Source organism: Oxyura jamaicensis, chromosome 1 (assembly GCF_011077185.1).
Source record: "Oxyura jamaicensis isolate SHBP4307 breed ruddy duck chromosome 1, BPBGC_Ojam_1.0, whole genome shotgun sequence".
In the NCBI taxonomy this organism is placed as follows: Eukaryota; Metazoa; Chordata; class Aves; order Anseriformes; family Anatidae; genus Oxyura; species Oxyura jamaicensis.
In genome coordinates, this window is record NC_048893.1 from 82870827 (window position 1) to 82894578 (window position 23752).

Below are 23752 nucleotides of genomic sequence, written 5' to 3' on the forward strand. Positions count from 1 at the left end.
ATCCTTCCAAACAGTAGTGCCACTTGAAGACATTACTAATGCTTACTGCTTTTTAAAGTAATGTGTAGATACCAATGTTTTGAAGAATGGGCCAGTAAAATGGAAAGTTTCACAAAAAAAAAAAAAAAAAAAAAAAAAAAGGGTCATGAAATATGGAATCAAAGCAGTGGTAACAACTACTTTCTAGTGCTGTACCTCTTTGCCTTTCAAGTTCAGGATCTGTGATAATTCAGTTTATCTGTTTGCAAAACAGTTTTATCTGCATCTATTTTACATCACTTTAGCTACAACTACCTGAGGGAGCTGGGACTGTTCAGCCTGGAAAAGAGAAGGCTCAGGGGCAGGCAACCTTATCACACTCTAAAGGTACTTTAAAGGAGACTGTAGCGAGGTGGCGGTTGGTCTGTTCTCCCACGTGCCTGGTGACAGGACGAGGGGGAGAACGGGCTAAAGTTGCACTGGGGGGGGGGGTGGGGGGGGTGTTAGGTTGGATATTAGGAAGAACTTCTTTACCGAAAGGGTTGTTTGGCATTGGAACAGGCTGCCCAGGGAAGTGGTTAAGTCACCATCCCTAGATGTCTTTAAAAGATGTTTAGATGTGCTTAGTGATATGTTTTAGTGGAGGACTTGTTAGTGTTAGGTCAGAGGTTGGACAAGATGATCTTGGAGGTCTCTTCCAACCTAGATGATTCTGTGAAGTATTCATCGTGGTCATTATTTGCACAACAGTGATAAATTAATCTGTGTACTTTAAGGTAAGAAATAAACTTTTGGGGTTTCTCTCTTCTACTTAACACTGTCCATAGTTCTACCCCCCCAAAAAAATAATAATTATTGCTTGAACTAGAAAAGCTTGCTAAAAGATAGCTATCTTGATTTATAGAATTTCAAAGATGAAAGATTCTGTATGAATGCTAAGGTACAACACATCATAATTTAATCTCTAAAATATTTTAACACAAATATATCCTGAGAATAAAAGACGTTTAGGTGTAGAGCTTAGAGATATGGTTTAGTGGAAGATTTGTTAGCGTTAGGTAGGAGGTTGGACTCGGTGATCTCGGAGGTCTCTTCCAACCTAGACTATTCTGTGATTCTGTGAAAAAGTATTCTATTTGTGAATGCACTTTATATGATTAGTGCATACACACACACATTGTTTCTATAAGTTATACTTGGAAAAAATGTTGAGAAAACATTGTGACAATCTATTTAGAATTTCATTTTAGGAAAGCTGGCTTAAATAGTGCAGATAAATGCTATAAATATTTGTTTTGATAGAGAGAAAATGCATATGCAGCTATTGTTTTGCAAATTACTTAGACATATCAACTGGCTAGTCCATTGCTATTTTCAAAATGTTTAAGATACATTGATTTTTCCTTATATCTTTACCTGAAATATTATATTTAAACAATCTAAAAGTATAACTAAAAGGAATACAAGAGTCAGCTAAAAAAAAAAGGGAAAGAACAGTAAAGTTTTAAAAAATGTATTTGAAGAACTATTTACTTTCTATTTACTTTTCAAGACATTCTGTTTTTGTCTTTATTTTGGTTCCTTTTTCTTTGATGCTACTGGTGCATTCTGAAGCACCCTTATTATCAGAAACTGTGCCTGATTATTAACCCTTTAAAAAAGTTAAAAACTAAAATATAAAGAGCAAAGCAGAACGCTATCAATAGCATATTTGGTTCCTCTTTTTTCTTCTTTTCCTTTAAGAAAACACAAAATGAAAGTAGGCTGTTTCTTCAAAAGCAGTACATACCTATTCAAAACTTCTAGACAGATGAAATAACTGTAAGCCTAAGGTTAGTCTCATTCTTGAACTGGGAGGCTACTCTTTCAAATGAATTTTCAATCACAACTGTAATGATTATTTTACAGCGTTCCATAAATATTTTAGGACACAAACGTTTATTTTAACTACAAAAAGCTTTAGTGTATCAACTATGTGACAATTTATAATGGCTTAACATTATTTACAAGCAGTTAACTCAAACTTTGAAGAATCTAGACAAATCAGAAAATGCATAATCAAAAATATATTAGATGAATTATATCTTATTAGACTAGATCTGCAAACTTGGAGATCTCCCCTGAATAAGAAATGCATTTATGTATTCAGATAAAACCTTACAAGGTTATCATGATCCCTTTACAGGAACACAAAGTATATAGCATGCAACAGGCCCTTTTTTTTAACATCAGTTTTAATTCCTATTTATAACTTCATATAAGATACAGGCATCTAAATTCACATTCTTGGTAACTCAACAGCTTCTGCCATAGCAGCACTGCATCATTTTTACTGGCATTCCTGGAGCTTCAGAATAATTTAAAACTCATTCTTGAAATCCCAGTGTGCAAGAGGACGACAACTTTTGTAGCCTGTGCTACTAATAATTCATTTCATCTCCAGGATGACAGAAAATTATTTTCCTTCCTTAGACAAATGCACAGCAAAGACACCCTTTTCTGTCAAATCCCTTTTATGTTTTTGCTTGTAAATTCAATGTGATGTCATATGTATGGGCACAGGATCATTGACAATGACAGTGACATACACTTCACAGCTAGATCTGTAGTATCACAGAAGAGCAATGCAATGGATCGAATGGGTGTAACCAACGGATTTGGACCATTGAAAAAAAAAAAAACTGGTCTAAGGAAAAAGACAAGGAAATTATATACAGTTTCAGCATTGGAACTTGCTTTCTTAGCAAGGACAAGATGCTGGAAGAAATGTATTTTCATTGGCATACAATTTATTTCTGATGCCAGCTCATGGCCCTGAGACAATAAAAATGAGAGAACTTCCACAGAAACAGAGAAGTGTAAAAAAATAATAAAACAGACTTGGCAAACAGACGCGATTGTTGCTTTCTTTTTTAGGGGAAAGACAGCATACATGATTTCTCCTTTGTCTATTGTCTTGTGAAATCATGATTTCTTATTTATAGCACTTCAGTTGTTCACCGTTAATTTCTTTGAAGGTTAAGTAAAAATTGAGTTGTAATACCAAGCATTGTGACAATGATGGACAATACAGACCATGGTAATAGCCACTGTGTTTCTTCTTAGCAATAAAAGAAAGCCTAAAAACAAAGATGAAAGAGGAGGGATACTGTTCCCAAAAGAGAAAGTTTCTGATTTATTTCTTTCATTAATTTTGTAGCAGTTGCATTAAAGAAAAAAAAAAAAAACGGGTTGAGTTTCTCCCATCCTTTTACCGAACACAAACTATAAACTAAAAGTGCATTTTTTTCTTCCCAATTCCATAGTCTCAAAATTAATTTGAGACTCAACTCAAAGAGGAAAGGCTGAAATTTATCTTTTATATGCAGAAATCTGTGTTTATATTGACCATCCTTACCATAATGATCTTAAAACCTATTTTACAGAAATATCTATCAAGCTACTTTGATTGACTTTCTGGTATCAGGACAATACTGAAATACTGAAATTGACTTCAATGTAAAACAAAAAAATTACATTTCCATTTGTGTGTGTGCATGTATGTGCGTATACTTTTACTGCGTATACACAATTTTTTTTTCCTTAACATCTTCCATCAATTAAAATCATGTAGGCCTATTGGAGACCAGCTGTTCTCATTTGTTATGCTTCAGTAGACAGGGACTCTGTGATTAGCGGTCCTTGTTTTTCTGCAATCTGTAGTCTCTCTTCTCTTCCTGCTCATGTACTGTTTAATGAGATAATCTGAACACTGACATTACTAGCTCTATTTCTGATTTACTGGAATAATGCCCAGAGTTTACTGTGACAGAAGGAAAAGTATCCTAAATCATTGCATTGGATTCTGCTTAAAGCTGCCATGTGCCTGAGCAGGAAAAGGTTGGTGTAGTTTCCAAGAAGCGAATGACTTCCTGCAACAGAGTGGCTGCATGTTCTTCACTGCTTTAGTATATGACTGGAAATCTAATCTAACAAAAAGGATAGGTTTGAACAAGACTATGAATTTGAAAACTTATAAACATACAAACACAATTCTTGTAACTGTACAATAACAGTAACAAACTGAAAATTCCTATAAAACAAAACCTGTTCCACACTGACCTATATTCTGTCTGAATTTGTTTAAATTTTTAAAGCTACCTTTTTTTGGTCTTGTCTAACATGAATATATATGATATTAAATAGATGATCCATATATGGAAATTATGTTATAATACATTTTTATATTACAAAAGTAGACTTTTCATTTGTTATAACTAAGTCCTCAAAACACAGTCGTTCAATGTATGGTCATGTAAATGCATTTTAATTTTTGCTATCCAAATCTGGCTTTGCAAGGCATTAAGAATAACAAGCACACTGCTTAGTGTATGACTTAGAGTCTAACAGCATATAGCAACATTACATCTACTGCTAAGAGGTAACATATTTTTTCCTGAAGAAAGAAACCAACATACAAGTTACTCACGCAGACAATTAGGGGTGGCCAGGTGACATAAAAAAGTTAAACATTTCAAAGATGTTTTAAAGAACAGAATTTCAAATAAGTATGTTTTCTCATAGAACTAATAGAAGGAAATACATCCAGAGTGACCCAAGAGAAGAAATAAAATAGAAGAGAGGGTCTGTCAGGATGGTGGACCCTCTACTCCCTTTACTGTTGCCATGTCATCAGGTAATTGTGTGAGCTATTCAGTTTTGTCCATCGGTTCTATGGGTCTCAATGATTTCATGTGTGTGGGTATGCACATGTGCAGACATGCACACCCACGCAAATATGTGCATAAACCCACATCCGATTTATAAAGTTATTTGATTAACTCATACAAGTAAATTTCATTGGTGAAACATTTTAACTACGCTTTATTTATAGCCACAGTATTTAGCCTACTAACAGCCAGAAAGCATAACTTTGGTGTTTCAGAGCTGAGAAACTTCTCGTTTAGAAACGTTCACTTAATATGTTTCCCACAGCACAGTAAAGTCTCAGATCCAGTCCTCAGGCTCATTCATCTATCTGACAAAATATTTTAGGTAAAAAACGTTATTTAAAGTAATAAATGTCAAATGCATAGCCCAGGGATGGATTGGGGGGAAGTGCAGACAACGTTGTATGGTTTTAGCAATCAGTGGAAAGTAGAAGTGTTCAGTTGTATAACATCTTTCCATTTCTTTGTCCTTTTGCTATTAGAAACCGCTGTTATCTCTAGGAGTAATTAATATATGTCAGCTATTATCTGTTAATCTGTTTTTAATGCACCGATGTGATCAATATGTGAATTAATTTGCAATTGATTAATAACCATGAAATAGAAAAACATTTGTCAAATTATTCATCATATTGTGTGAGGATTTTCCTTAAGTCATGAATAGTTGCTTTTAAAAATGAAGTTATATACATAATGTAACATCATAGCTGTATTTTCTGTTTTGAGGCTTTTCTGAGTATTTATCACAAATCACATTACTATACAGTGTGCTAATGTTATTATTACGTTTTATAGTCCCATGAAAATAGAACTATTATATACTGAGCTGTGTTAAAAGAGATCTTAAATAACTTAGACAGCTCTATTTGCCTTCACAGAAGTTGTTTAGCAAACAGGTATAAAAGCAGCCACTGTGGCATAACAAACTAAGGACATTTTTAACTGAAAGGAAACTCAACATATTAACCCTGGCAGGATCCTATTGTGCTAAAAATTACTTTGGGGAAAGACCGTTAAAGCCATGATTAAAAACAGGACAGAGATTCTTAAATTCAAGGTTGAATGTGGATATAAACACAGATCTTTGTAATATTCTAGAATGAAAAAATATGATGAGAAGTTCTGTAATTAGAAGAATTTGTTTTTTCATGTGCAGATTAGAAAGCAAATATTGCTAGTAATTGTAGGGTCTGGCTATTCTTGAGGATGTCAGTTAACAGATTTCGGTAGTAAACAGTCAGTAGATCAATAAAAGGTGATGCCATTTTGGATTAAAGTCTATCCTGGTGCAATTTGAACATATTTAAGCGTAAAGAAACAGAAGTACTTTTAAAGTAGTCAGTTTAAGTTCTTGCACTACTTTCTCTGCAGTAACACCAACACAGATGGCACTACAAATCCCATCTAGGAAGGCAAGCATAAAAAAATAAAACCAATAGAAATAAAGTTAAGCTATGTTGTCCTCACTCTTGCTGTGACCATGTTGTTGTTATTAATTGAGATCACTCAAATATACTTAACAGAAAACACTAATTAAGGTTATGAGTTTCTAAACAACAAATTTTTTAAAATTATGGTAAAATAGGGTAGGTAGGTTTACAAAAGGTAGGCTATTTCAGGATATTCATTCCTTAGAAGAAAAAAAATAGACAAGGAAATGGTAGGAGACCTAGTACATATCATTTTAAAGAAAACATTTATTTAAAAATAAATAAAAAGCACTACTATGAAATTCTATTTTTAATGTCTATTTTCCATTTGATCATGTTGAAAAGGAGATATTTTACTGGCTATCTGAGAGATTCTAGGGAATTAGTTTTACAGATGACCTTGTAATTTCATAACTGATCTTGGTACTAATACTAATGAAGTCTCAGGGACACAATATTACAGAATAAGGACAATCTGCACAAGTTGACCAGAAGAAATGGAATGCAATTTAAAATGAAAAGGGTAAGGCCTTAAACTTCAAAGAATATGATTTTCTACCTTACAGTTGGAACACAGGATATGGAAGTGTTGAAAAAAGATCATTTCAATTTCAGAAGTCCTGCATTGCTTCCACTCCTGAAGGACTGCATGCAAAGCAGTACATGCAGACAACGTTAATTGTTTACTGAAAGCCCTGAGCATCAATCTTTAAAAAGTGATGAATGCTGATGCTGGATTATGCCACAAATATTTAATATGCATCTTAAATGTTTGAGGTCTCTTATTTTCACATTTGGCAATACAGATTTCAAAAGACACACAGACAAACACAGAAACAAAAACCAACCAAACAACAACAAAAAACCACCTGCCTGAGGGATTTTTGAAGAACTTCTTCAATATATGGAAGTGAATGCCAATCAACAGCATGGCTTCTTTTGCTTTCCTCATTTTCTTCCTATCATTCTGAGTAAGTTTAAATCCTTTCTACAAACTGTCTCTCAGTATAAAAAGGTAAACAGGGTTGTATGGTGAAATATGGCTTTATATTTGAATTCTGTGGTTCTTTTACACACCTAAATGCGGCATCATATTATAAAATTAGCATTTGTTTTGTGGTATAGCATGCCTATGTAACTGCACTAAATCTGTTTTCATGCTTGATGACAGACCTCTGACTAATTTAAAAGCATGTAGAAGATACAAAGTGTGCAGTTATGGAACATTAACCGGGGCACTCTTCTGTGAGCTGACAAGCTACATCAGGAATTCAGTTCCTTGAACAGCCAATGAAACAATCTAAGGTTAGTAACTGGCAAGTCCCTAATGCAACAGTAAACAGATTCAGATAGTACAGACTGCACAGCCCATCACCAGTATTTAATTCAATAATCTCCTTCTGTCCTTTTGATGAGGCAAATGACACAAGATACAAAATCCTGCAAAGATACAGCAAGAGTCTAGCTATTCTCAGGTAAGAATATGGACCAACACACATAAGAAAAGTCACCTGATCCAAAATGATCTCTATATTTTATCTTTGCTTCCAAGCATTACAGTAATACCCTTTATTACCTTCTTCAAATACTGCAAAATATCAGATGTTGTCAACTTCTAATTAACAACAAGTTAAAGCCGATGGAATCTTGCTCTCAGTCACACACTTAAGAGGCTTCTCTTCCTCTGTGCAGCATACCCTTAATACTGAAAAAAGTGTTACAGGTCACAGCCTCAACTGGCTGCCTCAAAGCCAGTTAAATAGCCTTTGTCACCTGCTGATTCCCCTACAGAGGAGTACTTAAGGTATTGTTATGGCATCAGTGCACAGTGCATGAAGATGGATTTTAAAAACCCAACAAAACTTCTACACTGTGTTTATGTATAAGTATAATGTGTCAGTACATAAACTGTCACACTGCTGTCAGCTCACTTGTAACATGCCAGTCATTGCTGGCTAAAATAAGAAAAACAGGAAGGCTATCCCCCACATCAATCACAATACAACTCAACTAGCTCAACTTCAGAATAACAGGAGATAAACTGTGCTTATAAGGGAAATCAATGCATACAAGCCTTTATGACCTGGATTTCACAATTTTTATTTTTTAGACTATGACTACTGCCATCCCAATTGCACTAATCTATGTGTATAAGCTGTTGTATATTCAAAACCATACTTGCTGAAGTCTGCTCTGATCTAGCTTAATCCTAACATTCTTTACAGCAGCCAGACAGTTATCTATTTCCAGTAGCAGTTATTTGTTTTGTCTAAAGTGTCCACTGAAGATGAATCTGGCATCTCCTATGATATCAAAAGAAACAGGAAGGACTAATCTAAGGAATACCAACATAATGTCATCCTTCAAGAGTTTTGAAAAGAGTCTCATGGAGTGTTTCCAGAGGTTAAGAAGCTTTCCTTGTGCTTCCGATTTGTACACAGTATAGCAAATCATGTATTATCAACCATATGCTATAGTCAAGCATGTCTTTGAGTAACAGCTTTATCATTACACTTCTTGGTATGGGGCTGACTACTGAAACATATTGCTTATATTTATATTTACTTGAAGGTTCTTAATGTTTTGTATTACATTCCAACTATAGCAAGAGAAATTTAATATGACAATGTTGTATGTTGATACAAGACAACAACATACCAAATGTCCGGGAGATTACACTGTAGAATAAAAATATCAGTTTGTTATTATGCCTCATTCTTCAGCGTTCCTTCCACACTTGATCCAAAAAGACACTTAGTAAAGGAGCAGTGAATTATCAGAGACAAGTAAATAGTGTTAATTTGGCATCAACATATCCCTGAATTATTTGAGCAGTCTTACAATATTCTTGGAGGTTGCTTGTCACAAAGAACATACCACATAATAAATCCCTCACAAATGGCAAAACAGTTTACCAACAGTTCAGAAGAGAGAAAAAAAAAATGGAGAGAGTTTAAAAACTATGACTTAATAGCTACAAAATGACATTAGTGAAGTATTATTCATACACTATTAAGTGTTTCAATACTGAATGCTACATTGTAAACAAAAGACAATCAGTTGGTTGCAAATCTGTTTGCAAACAGGATTTGTATTTCATAAGTCTTTGCTCTTTACGTCTATGTTACCAACACCTGAAAAAAGAACAAATGTTTTTGACTTTCAGAAAAGGGAGAGAGGGAATATAAATTTATATACTTGGGGAAATTTGACTCAAGTAGTTGCACGTATACATAAACACTACTAAGAGCAGATTTTTGTCCATTGTCCTTCCATCTTAAATGTCAGTAAACAGAAGCAAATTGCAAATTAAATAATTCAGCAATATGAAGACTGGTGCAATAATAGAAGTTACACTGACTAATGGCCAAAGATTTAAGTAGCATTCATCCATCTAGAAGAATCTAAACAGCTGTACAGTTGAGGCATTAAATATTTTAAAAACTCAGAATAAATTGATACTACACGAAACCTAGTTAATTTAAGTCAAATTAATCAATATTCTGAGATAATACAATGATCTTCCTGATCATAAGCAGACGCTAGTATTTTAAGTAAAAGTGCATTATACTGCACCAATTCATGAAATCTGTCAATTGTTCAGAAAGAAAAATCTGAAACAAACAGGGTATCAGGAGATAAAAACACTATACAAATAAGATTACCATTTTTATAATTCCTCAGTGGAGAAACATGCAAGTTATACAATTTGAAGCAGCAATATATTCCATTCTTACAGGTAAATTACATCTAAATAACTGTGTCCTGTAAAAGCTGTCTAAATCTAAAATTTCTATTTTTTTTTTGCTTGATATTTAGTGTTATTTTATGTTAAAAATTTGAAGAGGCATCATACTTCTGATGTTTTTTCTTTAAAGTTAAACAATAGTATATAAATAAGTGCATTACCTTTATGCATCAATAATGCACAGTGCAAGTTTTTCTCATTTTATTAGTCATTACCATTTTCATATAGATGCTAAATTCTATGACTTGAATGACTAATCTCTCTAAAGCTAATAGTTCCTGGACTATTTCAAGGATGCAGTTTAATATCCAATATCCTCAAATTATTACATGCTGTGTCATCAGGAATTTGTTACATGCTTGTGTAAGTAAGGGGGTGAAACAGTAGGTTCCTTGGTCCAAGAAAGTTACATTCTCAAGCAAGATATATATGTATCAGTTTTCTCCATCACAATTTTTGCTCATTTCAGATTTAACTGTTTTTTATTTTGTTGGTATAGTAAGAAAAATAACTAAGGAGAGAAAAAAAAATAATAATAAAATTCTCTTTCTATGGGTTAAATATCCTTGTTTTCCTAGCCCCTGGCAAAGAAGTCCACTAGTTATGCATATATACAGAAGCCTGATTTTCTTATATTTCTGGGATTTTAGGAATAATTTTGAGTTATGCTATACACAAATATCAGTACTTTCCTTTTCCAACCCCTCCCCTCATGTCTACATTCCACTATTTCATGCACAGATAAATGGCACTCTTTTACAAGACCTCTCTCTATATGAATATTAAGGGGACTAACTGTGGATTTATTTTTTTTCCTTTTGTCATAGAAGCCAACAACTGGAGAACAAGATCTGACAGAAATATTTATAAAGTATAGACAGTCTTTATTCAGACTCTGTCATATCTGTAAGCTCTCCAGGGTCCCATGAATCTGGTGAGAAATCACAAGGCCCAATGCATTTAAACATCTGGACAAGTACGTTGTCCACAAGTACGAGCCACAGTAAGATACACAAAACCGGGAAATTATAAGTGACTAGTTCCAGCAAGAACTACCTTTTGACTGTCTAAAACTTCCCTGTATGGCCTTTTTTGATATCCTACTGTTTTCTGAAAATATGCATCAGTATTTTAAAACCTGTTCTTCGCCGACTAACATTTCTTCCCTCTTGAAAAACAAAACAAAACAAAAAAATCAACTCATTCATTAGGTTACAAATTTAAAACAAGACAAAATAAAGATTTTTTTTTCTCTCTTTTGTATGAATCTTGCCCCCCTTTAGCTTTCCCTGCAAGAGAAGATGATGAAAAAAAAATTTAATGTTCCAACAGTTAAGAAGACATTAATTTTTGAAGACAGACCTTTGAGTTTCCTGAAGAAAATCAATTTTGATCTTCCTGCTTCGTCAGCCTCCAAATTCCCCTTACATCCATTTTGCCACAAATTTCTTATAGCTAACACAAACGTAATTTGATATTTCTCTGAGCATCATACAATTCATATCTTCTGTGCTCTACCCCAAAAAATATATTCAGAAAGAAAAACCAAAATCACCACCAACAAAAAACACAACATGGGAGCTCTCTTTTAGACTTAACTCTAAGGCATATATGCAGATAAATGTTCCAATTAGAGGGTAAATAAGCATTTTAGCATATTTTTTTTATGCTTGTTCAGATGCTTATGTTGAATTTTACATACCACATGTGTAATCAAGCTTAGAAAATTGAAAAATCAAGTTAGATTAAAATCAATTAATATTAATTAAAATTAATTGATATATATGTTAAAAGAAAATATAAAACTGAAGAAGTTTCATCCTGGAGTCAAGTGCTTGAACACAGAAAACTGAAAACTTATGGAAGTGTAACAACCCTCAGAAGAAAAGAACTGCCTACAAAGTAATTTATTTATTAAAAGAAATTGAAAACTCTTTTTAGATTTAAAGCTGGACTTACTTATTTGACACTGTTACATATCAGTAGAACAGGATACTTGCCTCATAGCTTCGATGTACTACTAAAAAATGATTTAAGTGGCAGCGATTGTACCAGTTACTTAAAATATGCATAAAAGAACTTAAGTATTTTTTTTTCGCTACTCACAACTGACTGGACTTTAATAAAAGGATATATAGCAAGCTATGCAATTGTTACAAATAACTATATCCACAGATCCTTTTTAACCTCAGTTCAAAAATGCCATTCCACCAAATTTAGTTTTATACGAAGTTTTCCAGTATTCCAAATAACTTATGTCCAAATATTTTGTCCAGTGTTTTAGATTGTCAGAAGCAAAATAAAGTTTAGGCAAATGTAGTGACAAAGGTTTTTGTCTTAGCACAGCCCAAATGTGTGTGCTTATTTTATCAAGAAATTCTGATAAAATTCTGACCAATGCTAGTAGTATGCTAGTAGTCTCTCTTAAGAGTAATGACAGGCAAACAGGTGAACAGACACTGAATTCTGCTGATTCTTTACTGTACTGATTCTTTAGTTTGGATGGAAGGTTGCTGGATGGAGGAACCAGACAATGAAAGACTTGAATATAAAATGTAGATTTATCAAAAACAAATTGTGGATTATTTATGTACCTGGTGAGAATACTGAGATTCAAATATTTCATCATATATAAGATGATGGCTTACTGTCCAGAAGCAGGTAGCAAAGGTACATATAATTTCTGTTATCCTCCCTCACCCAGATCCAAACCACTTGATATGCTTCTCCTGTAGATTATAAACTCTTTGGAATCTGGATGTATATTTTCTTTTATGTAATACTTCCCACAACAAAATCTGCAATTTAATGACATTTAAGTGCAAACACTATATGTATTTGAATAATAAAGGAAAATTCTATTTCAATAACAAGTTTTAGATTTGCTGCAGCCAGACCTGTTACTTCACAGCCATGATGAAGTACTGTTATCTTTCTTCACTGCACAAGTAAATACATAAATATCAAAAAAAGCTGCTGCACCTTAAGAAACACTGAACATATAGAATAAGAGAGCTACATCATCACCGTCAGAATCATACTATGCATTATAGCTACATATTCAAATTTAAAAAAATAAATCCCAAAGATGAAGTACAGAATAACCCACAAAAAAAAGAACTGCTGTATTTATGTGCTGAACCTTATTCTTCTGACTGCTGCTGACTTAATTTTGTAACAGAAACACAAAACTTTTTTGTAATATTAATTCAAATGTAGCATTCAGCCTCCATGATATTGTAGCAGGCTTTACTTGAATGACTAAATACAGATTAAAGCACTCAGCTTCTGACTTTGTTTGAAAATAACAACCACTCATTTAATCTATTTTCAGCAGGGTTTTTAGAATTTGGTGCTGATAAAGTAAAATTTAGAAAAGCAGACTCTGATTCATCTGACATTTACATGGTTTCATAAATTCACAATTTATTTCTGCTTAATTTCCAGTATTTTACAAAAATAAAATCCTTTTAAGGTAGAGAGAAGAACTATTTCTCTGATACAGCCAGCTGAGGTCCTCTGGCTAGTGCCAAGCAACAGATCAGCCTAAAGGATCACAGTGCCTGTGTCTGGTCTTTAAAACCACAACTACACCACTGTTCATGCAAATACAAGGTTAAATGAAAAACACTGTGACAAAAAGCATCTACTATTTTTTCTAGTTCTGAGAAAGCCGCAGAAAAAGTAAAAATTTTGTTCCGTGACAAAAAAAGATTCAAACAATGGAAGAAAAAAAAAATCAAGACGCAATTATATACTCCTTTAGAAAGACAAACTAACAAACGTGTATCATCAGAAACCTCAAAAATAGTGCCTTTTATTTTTTTAAATGAAATGTTTATTTAGTGTTATATAGTCTTACCGTTCTCTGTTAAATTTCAGAGAATGTAGGATTGCTGGTCGTTTCTGCCTGAGATTCCACAAATGAAGTGTATCATCTGCACTTGCACTGACCAAAGCACCCTAGAGCAGACACAAAATATGGCACAACATGTCACACTTCTGTGGATTCTTAATTCATCCTCACTGTCAATGATCTATCTGTAGGAAACTATAAAGTTTATAAGAAATGGTTGCTTTCTTCTAGAAAAACATATTCCACCATAAATAATACTCAATTGGAATAAATTTGGTAATTGTCAATACTTCAATTATTACAAGATCAGCCAAAATTAAATTAAAACTCCATCAATTTAAAATGCAAAATAAAGCTTTGTACCAAGGTCATGTATTCCCACACAAGCATAGAGATTAAAGAAAAGGACAGCCAGCACTTACTTGAAAAGGTAAGTATGAAGGATATAACTACAGGAAAAATAATTTAGCAGACACACAAACAACTGCCAGTTTAGTAGTAATGTCAAGACAATATGAAACTCAAAGCAGGAACTGTGAAAAGATGCAGATAAAAAAGTAGAGACAGATAGCAGGGGGAGAGGACCAAGGAAGAGCTAAGAGATGTAGACAAAAGGATGGTTTCTTTATCACAGATTGGAAATATTCTGAAGTTCATTTTTGCTTCTGTTCCCAAAGAAATGGACATCATCCAATGTCTGATTTCCATCTGTTGGGACAGCTGGAAATAAACTTATTCTTCCTCCTTCCATGATAAGGGGAAGGATAGAAGGAATAGTGATGCCATGTGAAAATGGACTGTTAAGGAAGTTCTTTGCTGCTGCAGTGGTTTATTAAACTTACACCTCAAATTAGTTCTGGTACAAGGATCAGTCCCTAAATGTTCCTATGGCACAGAGGAAATAGATACTGCTGAAACGGAAGACAATACTTTATCCTGGGGAAGGGTGAGGAGGTAAATGAAAGATCAGTTTGTACCAACTATGACAGTCTGATGGAGATAAAGTTCTTTCCTTGCATTTCAAATCTCCCTCCAATTCCCAGCAACCGTTCTTTCCAATGCTGACATATGCAAATGCAATTTATGAAGATAAAACTTCTCTAATACAATGTAATCTATGCTTTAATTCTCATCTCCCAAAGAATTTGGACCAACCTCAGAATCTCCACCACAGAAATCAAATTAACCCTATGTATTAGGTCTTTTACTAGTTATGAATGACCAGCTGATTCAAACCACGATTTTTCTATTTTCACCTTCCTCTAATTTAAACAAACAACCCCACCCCAACCTGAAACTCTCTAATTGAAAAGCTCTGATATCTCTAGGCTTAGAAAAAGGATGTGAAACTGTCAAAACCCTTTTCTCACAACAGGGAAGAAAATTTATGAAAACTGAACTAATACTAGCTCATAATTTGGTGGAGTTATAAGTTTCTGAAAAAAAAAAATCAGCTGAGCAGATTTATATGCTTCATAAAGTCTTCTTGCCTATTACCTTCTCCAGAGACATTCTGCACATAGCAAGCTATAATCTCTCACTGTTACTGTATGTCATCTGAACTTGATTTCAATGATCCATGCAATTGCTCATCTTTGCTGCAAGTAGTAACATATCTGCAACTATTGAGCTTTTAGCCAATCACCATCAATATCTTTCCACAAAAACATGTAACTCATTTATTAACTTCTATTTGAAACTGAACCATGCAGCATATTCAGTAATTGAAAGGATTTTACATCTACCTGCACACATTCAAGTATTGACTAGCTTTTGCTCAGTACTTTATATTGATGTATATTAACATAATACTTTTCCCATCCCATAAATAGTCTTCTAAAAGTCTGATCGATGAATGTCCTCTGGATGTATGCCACTTACTTGTTGGCACAAGTTGTCAATGAGAAAAGTTGAATCACTCAATTATAATACACCAATTACCTTATTCAACTATATGTTTGTAGAAGAATCCAAGTAAATGTATACTTACCTCATTGATTAAGAACTGGAGCTGCAGAACTGCAGCACCACTTTCATGTTGGCAGTAGCAATCAACACCAGGCCTGCCCAATCTGTTGCCATTAAAGTCAAGGATTCTAACATTTCTGTCATCACCAGAAGAGAGGAAAAAAAATAACGATCAATTAATCTCTAATTAACCTTTAATTAACCTCAATTCTTCTTGCTTTCTGTAAAACGAAGGAATTCATGCTGACTTCCCACTGTTCTAATTAAAGTATCAACACCATCAGCCTGAAACATGTGCAACTGTGAATGATTTGTATTTGCCTGCTTTTTTTCCCTGTGAAATAAAATGCATGAGTTAACACAAAAAAAATCAGCAGGATACCTCTTAAGTTTCTCTCTATTTATTATTCATTCATATAACACACGAATGTATCAGATTTTTGTACTTACGAATACATTACAAAATTAATGATTTAGGACTAAGGTCTGTACAGTTGTATAGCAGGCTTTCTTTTTTAATATGAGAAAAGGCTTTTTAGAGTGAGTCATTTCATGCTTACATAAAAGCTCACATGAAACTATTGCTCTCTGTCTCATCAACACAGTATGATGTGGTGCCACACAGAGGTACCTAGGTCTAGCTCTGAACTGCATTACCCAGACCAATTCTTAGCCTGAGTGAAACCCCGGTCGCAATCCACTTAGTTCACTCAGAATTAACACTGATGCACGGCTTTGTAGAAACATCCGATTGTCCAGATATATCACAAATGTAGATTTCTACCTGTTCTCTTTGGATCTTTCTCCCTGCACACTAAATTGCAATCTCCCTAACTTCGATAATGGCCTTTCTCATCTGAGTCAGAGAGTTTAATGTGAAATTAATGATCTAGAAAATTACCAAAAACAGTAAGTAAAACAAAAGGTGAGAGGAATATGAAATATGATATTATTAACAACATTGCTGTGCGAAACAGGTGAAACACCTCCATATTTGAAGATCTAGTGGACAAGATCCCTTGGAACACTGTCCTTAGGGACAAAGGAGCTGAACAGAGATGACAACTATTTTGGTGTTTTCCTTGGAGCACAAGAACTTTCCATCCCCTTGTGTAAGAAAGCAAGCAGGGAGGGCAGAAAACCAGGATGGCTGAGCAAGGTCAAACTGAGGCACAAGAAGGAAATGCACAGGCAGTGGAAGCAGGGACAAGTGGCCTAGGAAGAGCACAGGGATGCTGTCTGGATGTGCAGGGATGGGATCAGGAAAGCCAAGGCACGGATGGAACTGAGCTTGGCAAGGGATGCAAAGAATAACGAGAAGGGATTCTACAGGTACATTGGCCAGAAGAGAAAGGCCAAGGAGAGTGTGCCCCCTCTGATGGATGAGAAGGTAGGACTAGTAACAACAGATGTGGAGAAGGCTGAGGTACTCAACAAGTTCTTTGCCTCAGCCTTCACTGCCAGTCAGGCTGCCAACGTCTCTTGAGTCCCTGACCCTGTAGATGAGGGCTGGGGGAGCAAATTCCTTCCTGCTGTAAACAAAGAGCAGGTTCAAGACCACCTGATGAAACTGAGCACGTCTATATGGGGTCTGATGACAGACATCCCAGGGACCTGAGGGAACTGGCTGATGGAGTTCCCAAGCCTCTCTCCATCACATTTGAAATGTCCAGGCAGTCAGGTGAAGGCCCTGGTGACTGGAAAAAGGGAAACATCACTCCTGGTTTTAAAAAGGGTAGAAAGGAGGACCCAGGGAACTACAGACGAGTAAGCCTCACCTCTATACCCAGGAAGACCAAGGAACAGATCCTCCTGCAATGGCAAGGCACATGCAGGAGAAGGAGGTGATCAAAGACAGCCAGCATGGCTTCACCAAGGGCAAATTGTGCCTGGTCGGTCTGGTGGCCTTCTGAAATTGAGTGAGTGCATCAGTTGACACAGGAAGACTGACCAATGTCATCTACCTGGACTTCTGCAAGGTCTTGGACATGGTCCCAGATGACATCCTGGTCTCCAAATTGGAAAGAAACAGATCTGAAGGGTGGACCATTCAGTGGAAAAGGAATTGGCTTGAAGGCCACATCCAGCAAGTGGCTGTCAATGGCTCTGTGTCCAAGTGGAGGCTGGTGACAAGTGGTGTCCCTCAGAAGTCTGTCTTGGGACCAGTACTATTGAATATCTTTATCAATGACATAGGCAGTGGGTTCGAGTGCAATCCCAACAAGTTTACTGATGACACCAAGCTGAGTGGTGCAGTTAATAGAAGGGATGCCATCCAAACGGACCTGGACAAGCTTGAGAATTGGGCCCATGTGAACCTAATGAGGTTCAACAAGTCCAAGTCCAAGTTGCTGCACCTGGGTCGGAGCAATCCCTGATATGAGTACAGACTGGCTGAAGAACTCATTGACAACAGCCCTGCAGAGAAAGACTTGGGGGTTCTGGTGGATGAAAAGCTCAACAAGAGCATGCTTGTAGCCCAGAAGGCCAACTGCATCCTGGGCTGCATCAACAGACGAGTGGCCAGCACGTGGAGGGAGGTGATTGTTCCCCTCTGCTCTGCCCTCATGAGGCCCCACTTGGAGTACTGCATCCAGGTCTGGGGCCCCACAGCACAAGGACATGGGCTTGTTAGAGTGGGTCTAGGGGAGGGTAACAAGGATGATCAGAGGACCTCTATTACGAAGACAGGCTGAGAGAGTTAGGGTTGTTCAGCATGGAGAAGGCTCCACGGAGACCTTATAGTGACCTTCCAGTACCTAAAGGGGACCTACAGCAAAGCTAAGGAGGGAATCTTTGTCAAAGAGTGGAGTTATAGGACAAGGGGTGATGGCTGTAAACTAAGAGAGGGTAGTTTTAGATTATAACGTTACCAAACTATAGTCCTGAGTACAATCACAACTGATAAAAGAATATGAAATTCTCTCTTCACCATTAAAACAAACAAACAAAACAAACAAACAAACAAACAAACAAAAACACTATTTAAAATGGCCAATAAGGTTATATGGTAGTATACGATACATTCTGAAGGTTTACAATAATTCCTTGGTCCATTTTGAATAAATTCTCTGTGGCACTCTTTTTTTAAATTGTTCCCTACTCTTTGTTGTATGGCAAGAGGAAGCAATACTATTGCCAAAACAAACCAACCAACAGAACAAGCAACTCCACTGGGTGGGGATTTCAAACTGACTGGCAGCTTTCATTCATTGGGAGTTGGAACTAGATGATTTTAAGGTCCATTCCAACCCAAATCATTCTATGTTTCTATGACTTAACTTAAGCATTAGATGCAATATAGATCCATGGCACTAGTTAATGGTTGTCCTTAATGAAAATTATGCTAGTATTGCCCTGATAAAGCAGCTATCACTCTTCAGCATCAGTATCATGCTAAATCACTTTTCTGGGAAGTGTCCTAACAAACTAGATGATTTCAGTCAGCGTATCCCAAACAAACAAAGCATTCTCCAATTATTCACATTTATTTGCTTAAGTGTTCACCCTGAAATACTTCACAAATTACTAAAATGAGAGAGAAATTATGCCGTCTGCTTCAGTCTGGCCAAATGCCCTGAAGTAAGGACTGATGCTTAAATAGCAGCAGCATTATCACTGACTGATGGTGGTTTTCAAACATTCTGGGAGCTGTGCTGAGGTCCTTCCTGAAGAAGGAGCTTAAGAGATATTATGACTTGGCACTTGTTCTTGGCACTTTATCCTATCTTCTGCAAATTTTGAGCTTTGCTGCCAAGCATGGAGGAGTACAACCTCACCTCATCAAATCTTTTCATACCAGTTATACTCTATCAGGACATACAGCAGACTTTGGACTGAATTTATTTTTTACTTTTGCCTTATTATTAAATAAGGATTTTGCTAACATGGAGAGTGGAACATTTCTGAAGATTTTTAAAGGAAGGACTAATTCAGATACATGAGTACTCATTCTGATATAAAGTCACTATATTTTCTCTCTTATCAGTATGTTGGATCTTCCAGGGGCCTTCACAGACATGCCAGATTATCATATTTTATACTAATTTATACAGAAAAGGGAAAAAAGATGAAGACTTTTGGATGTCTGTTGGGATGTGAAACAAGTGTGAGTGAAAGAGTGAAGAGTGAAGAGTGAAGAGTGAAACAAGTACTATCAGAATTGCATGGATCAAGTGTGAAAGTAATACTGTTATAACAACATTTAATTCTGGTTTTAAGATCTGTATGTGTGAAATAGGGTATTTTTGCTATGTATTCACATGTATGCAACAGCTTTTCAGAAAATATTTCAGCATGCTCTACATGTTAGAAGCATTACACGATCTCCCCTGAACTACGCTGTTTACATTACTTCAGATTTCTCCTGTATCTACACAAGTAAGAGAATCTGAAGAGTCAGCAAAACCTTTTTTCTCAGTGGTCAGAAGAGCATAAGTCTGAAAAAAAGTATGAAAATGTCCCCAAATAATATAGTAATAATAATAACACAAACAACACAGATACTCATAGGATCTAATTTCTTTGACTAATACGCCAGAGAAGGATAGTTATTCCCAATCTTATCATTGTTTTGCCAACAACAACAAAAAAAAGTCAGTTGTTTGGATGCCTCATTTTAAATACTTGAATCCAGCTTCATGCAGTCTTGCATGGCAGCATAGCACCTTATTAATGAAGAATTTATACTCTCAATGCTTTCAACGTTCCATCACAAGTTGAAGAAATTTTCTATTTCTCAGTATTACAACCTGATTCAAACTCTCGCTACAAATCCTTTTGATCACTTGTATAATGACCATTTAATTAATATTTATATGATATTCTTATGTCATATCTATACTCACTGTATCTCAAAACACCTGTCAGAGCACATGATTATAAACATATGAGAGGTAAAAATGGACAAAGCTTCTCATAAGCATGACCTACGACTGAACATCCTGTCGGCATCCCACAACTTTCTTATTCTATGACATTTTTAGTATTTGATACATGTAGACCGGTGTCTCTCACTCTTCTCAAAGAGTTAGTACTAACAATGTGAAGATTTGATACTCCTGCGTGTTCACTGAGAACCAAAAGTGTAGATACTTAGAACTGACTCCTGGAGTTGAGACTAGGTTACCTGCAGTAGATATTAATGAACTTCTTCCAGGAATAAAAGCAATCTATATACAGAAACGAACACTAAAGTAAAGGCTTATAATTACAGAAACAATGGTCTCAATTAGCCTTTTTTATTTTTTTTTATTTTTTATTTTTTTTAAGACACATAGAAAAGGGCAATCCCCTTTTACAGACTTTCCTCTAAAGCAAATTGTAGGGTTCTGCAGAAGTAGCACTGCTGCTTGAAGAATGTCCTGTCATCTGATTTGCACTGACTAGTACATGTTTGAGTAGGAATATGTAGCACCCTAAGAGCAGATGCTTGTGGGCTGGTGATACTCCATTACATAAACCAACTGTAAAATTGTTTTAGCATGTTATTTGAATATAGGACAGATTTTTCTTGCAGAAGACCTACTCCTGACTTGAGTGATTTATCAGTTTTAAAAGGCCCAATGTATTTAACTAAATAACTAAAGAATAAAATGGTCAAATGATTCCACCAAGCTTCTAACCAACTAAAACAATCAGTTACGTTGTATCTGCCAAAAAATAACCAGATAAAAGATTTTTTCAAAAAATAATAATTTTAAAATATCACCTTGCCTTAACATCAAAGTCTATTATTCTCAGTTCTGGACATAGATAAGTTTAGTTCCTGGAACATCTAGTTTTACAGTTAGTTTTTGGAATCCCTGGAAATCTCACATACGCTATTTCTCTGTATACTAATGATAGTGCAAACTCTGGTAAAAATAAATGACACAGTCCTAGGTTTTATATTTCAAATGGGCTTCCAGCTGAGTTTTTCTCTCTTTCCATGAGATATTCTATCTTCATTTAAACATTTCAAACAGCACAGAATCCATGATTTCTGAAGTGTATTGCTCCAGTGTTTAGTTATCCTCACTATTAAGAATGTAATGCTATATATAGAATCCATCATACACTTGGGTTCAGTTTAAAGCCTTTGGATCTTCTTGTGTTTTTCTGAGCTAAATTAAATAACTTTCTACTAGCAGAAGTTTCCTGCTGTAGATGCTTTGAAATAATGATCAGGCTGTATCTTACCTACCTTCTGCATAAACACAAATACAAATCCCTGAAGTCCTTTATTCTCATGTCACACAATCGTTTTGTTAGACCTTGAATAGTTCCTATGTTTCTTTTTTTTTTTTTTTTTTTTTTTTTCTGTATGCTTTATAACTTCTGTCATTGTCTTAAAAGTATTGAAAACAAAGCCACACATCATCTTGGTACCAATTTCTTTCATACAATTTCTTTCATGTGTGTTTTATACAACAGCATACAGTGTTTTATAACTCCTTAAATTCAATATACTTTTTTTTTTTTTTAAAAAAAAAAGTACTTCTGTGTGACAACTCCTAATTACCTTAGCAAACTGGGAAATCATTATGCTTATAGTTTTTAAGACTTCTCCTTTGATTTGCAAATAATAAGAACCCTCCCTTCCAAGCTTCATTCTGTAAACTACATATAAGTGAACTCACTGAATTCCCTAAAAATGACATGCGATCAAATCATAGCTCTCATGGCCCAAATCATGACCTTTTATTTGCTGTAGTTTCACTGCAAACTGCTTCGTCAAAGAATAATTCTCAGTGTTTTTGTTTGTTTGTTTGTTTTAAACATAGATGTATTCACTTTTACAATGAAATTCATTACGTGTGGAGTTCATCCAGTTGCTTAAATAAAGAGCTCTTCTTTTTCCCCCTGTGCAAAGAAAAGCTGAAATACTGCAATGATTAGCTTCTCTCTTGGGATGCTAAATGTGATGTGTTTTATAAAAACAGAAAAAACATTTTGGCACCAAAACTCAGGAGCTTTTGGTCTAAAATGACCTTTGTCTTGTTTACTTTTCTTGACACAGATTTCTCCATTCATGGATAAAAATTATAGCACAGTAAATCACAGGAGCAGTTAAATATAAGATATATATAAAGGCTGAAAGATTTGCTTCTGGTTCCTTTGACTTCTTCTGGTTAAGCCACTTTAAGATAGATTGCATGTAATGGCAAGTCTCTATATATACTACAGTTGGGCAGCTGGATGAATGATATGGAAAATATGAGTGATCACTTATTCAAGTAAAATACAAATTTGTATCAACTCTATTCACAGGTTTTTTGATTCCTAAGAATTTAGAAGCTATTTTGTTTCTGAAAATATCTGCAAATACCAAAAGCATTATCAACATTCATAGGGCTATATATTTTCACCTCCTTGTAAGACTATCTCAAAAGAACTTTGTCACTTTAGGAAACATCTATTCCAGAAACGGAATACAAATACAGTCACCACGTGACTGAATTCAATCGATCCTAAACCTCAAACAGCAAATTGTGAAAAGCAGATATTCAGAGGCAATGACTTTACCAATGTTCTGCAAATAGCATGTAGATAAATAATTTCATACAAGCCACTTGTGTGTGTATATTTATATATATATGTATATAAAAGCAGAAATGACCTAGCCCTAAACTCACCTCCAAAAAGGAGCCATTTAGCTGTGAGCCTTTAACAGCTCCGTGTTGCTAGGCAGCCACCCCAAAAGCTCTGTGTTTTGAGGTTTTACTTCTTGTGGTAGTAACAAATAACATTAAGAGTTTGCATTTACAGGGAGCTTCCTCTTTTTCAGGTAATTACAAACTTCAGCAAGCTCACTAATGCAAATAAAAACAAGAAAGGCAACAATGAGTGAAAACTGAAATCTGGAGAAGTGAGTGAATGATGTATTTATTATACTCACAACTGCTCTTATTTCAGAGAAATCTGTAAATCTTGCTTACAACCATTTCTGGTTAAAAGCTACAGAATGAATGAATACACTGGAAAAAGAACACTATGGCCCTAATGTACACTGGAGGTTATGGAAACCTAAACTGAGTTAGAACTGAGAAGGCTGTATATTTTGGACCATCCTAATCATAGC

At 35.2% G+C, this 23752-nt stretch overlaps 1 protein-coding gene across 10 annotated transcripts in view; it reads right to left on the reverse strand.

Annotated features, from left to right (window-relative positions):
• STXBP5L (syntaxin binding protein 5 like) overlaps window positions 1-23752 on the reverse strand; it is a 202619-nt gene that overhangs the window by 112854 nt on the left and 66013 nt on the right. For all 10 annotated transcript variants that reach the window (XM_035314746.1, XM_035314751.1, XM_035314754.1 and 7 more), the window contains 2 exons: window positions 15713-15794; window positions 13729-13829 (listed from right to left, as the gene is read on the reverse strand). In XM_035314746.1, coding sequence (XP_035170637.1) covers window positions 13729-13829; window positions 15713-15794 — 183 coding nt within the window. The remainder of the gene's footprint in view (window positions 1-13728; window positions 13830-15712; window positions 15795-23752) is intronic.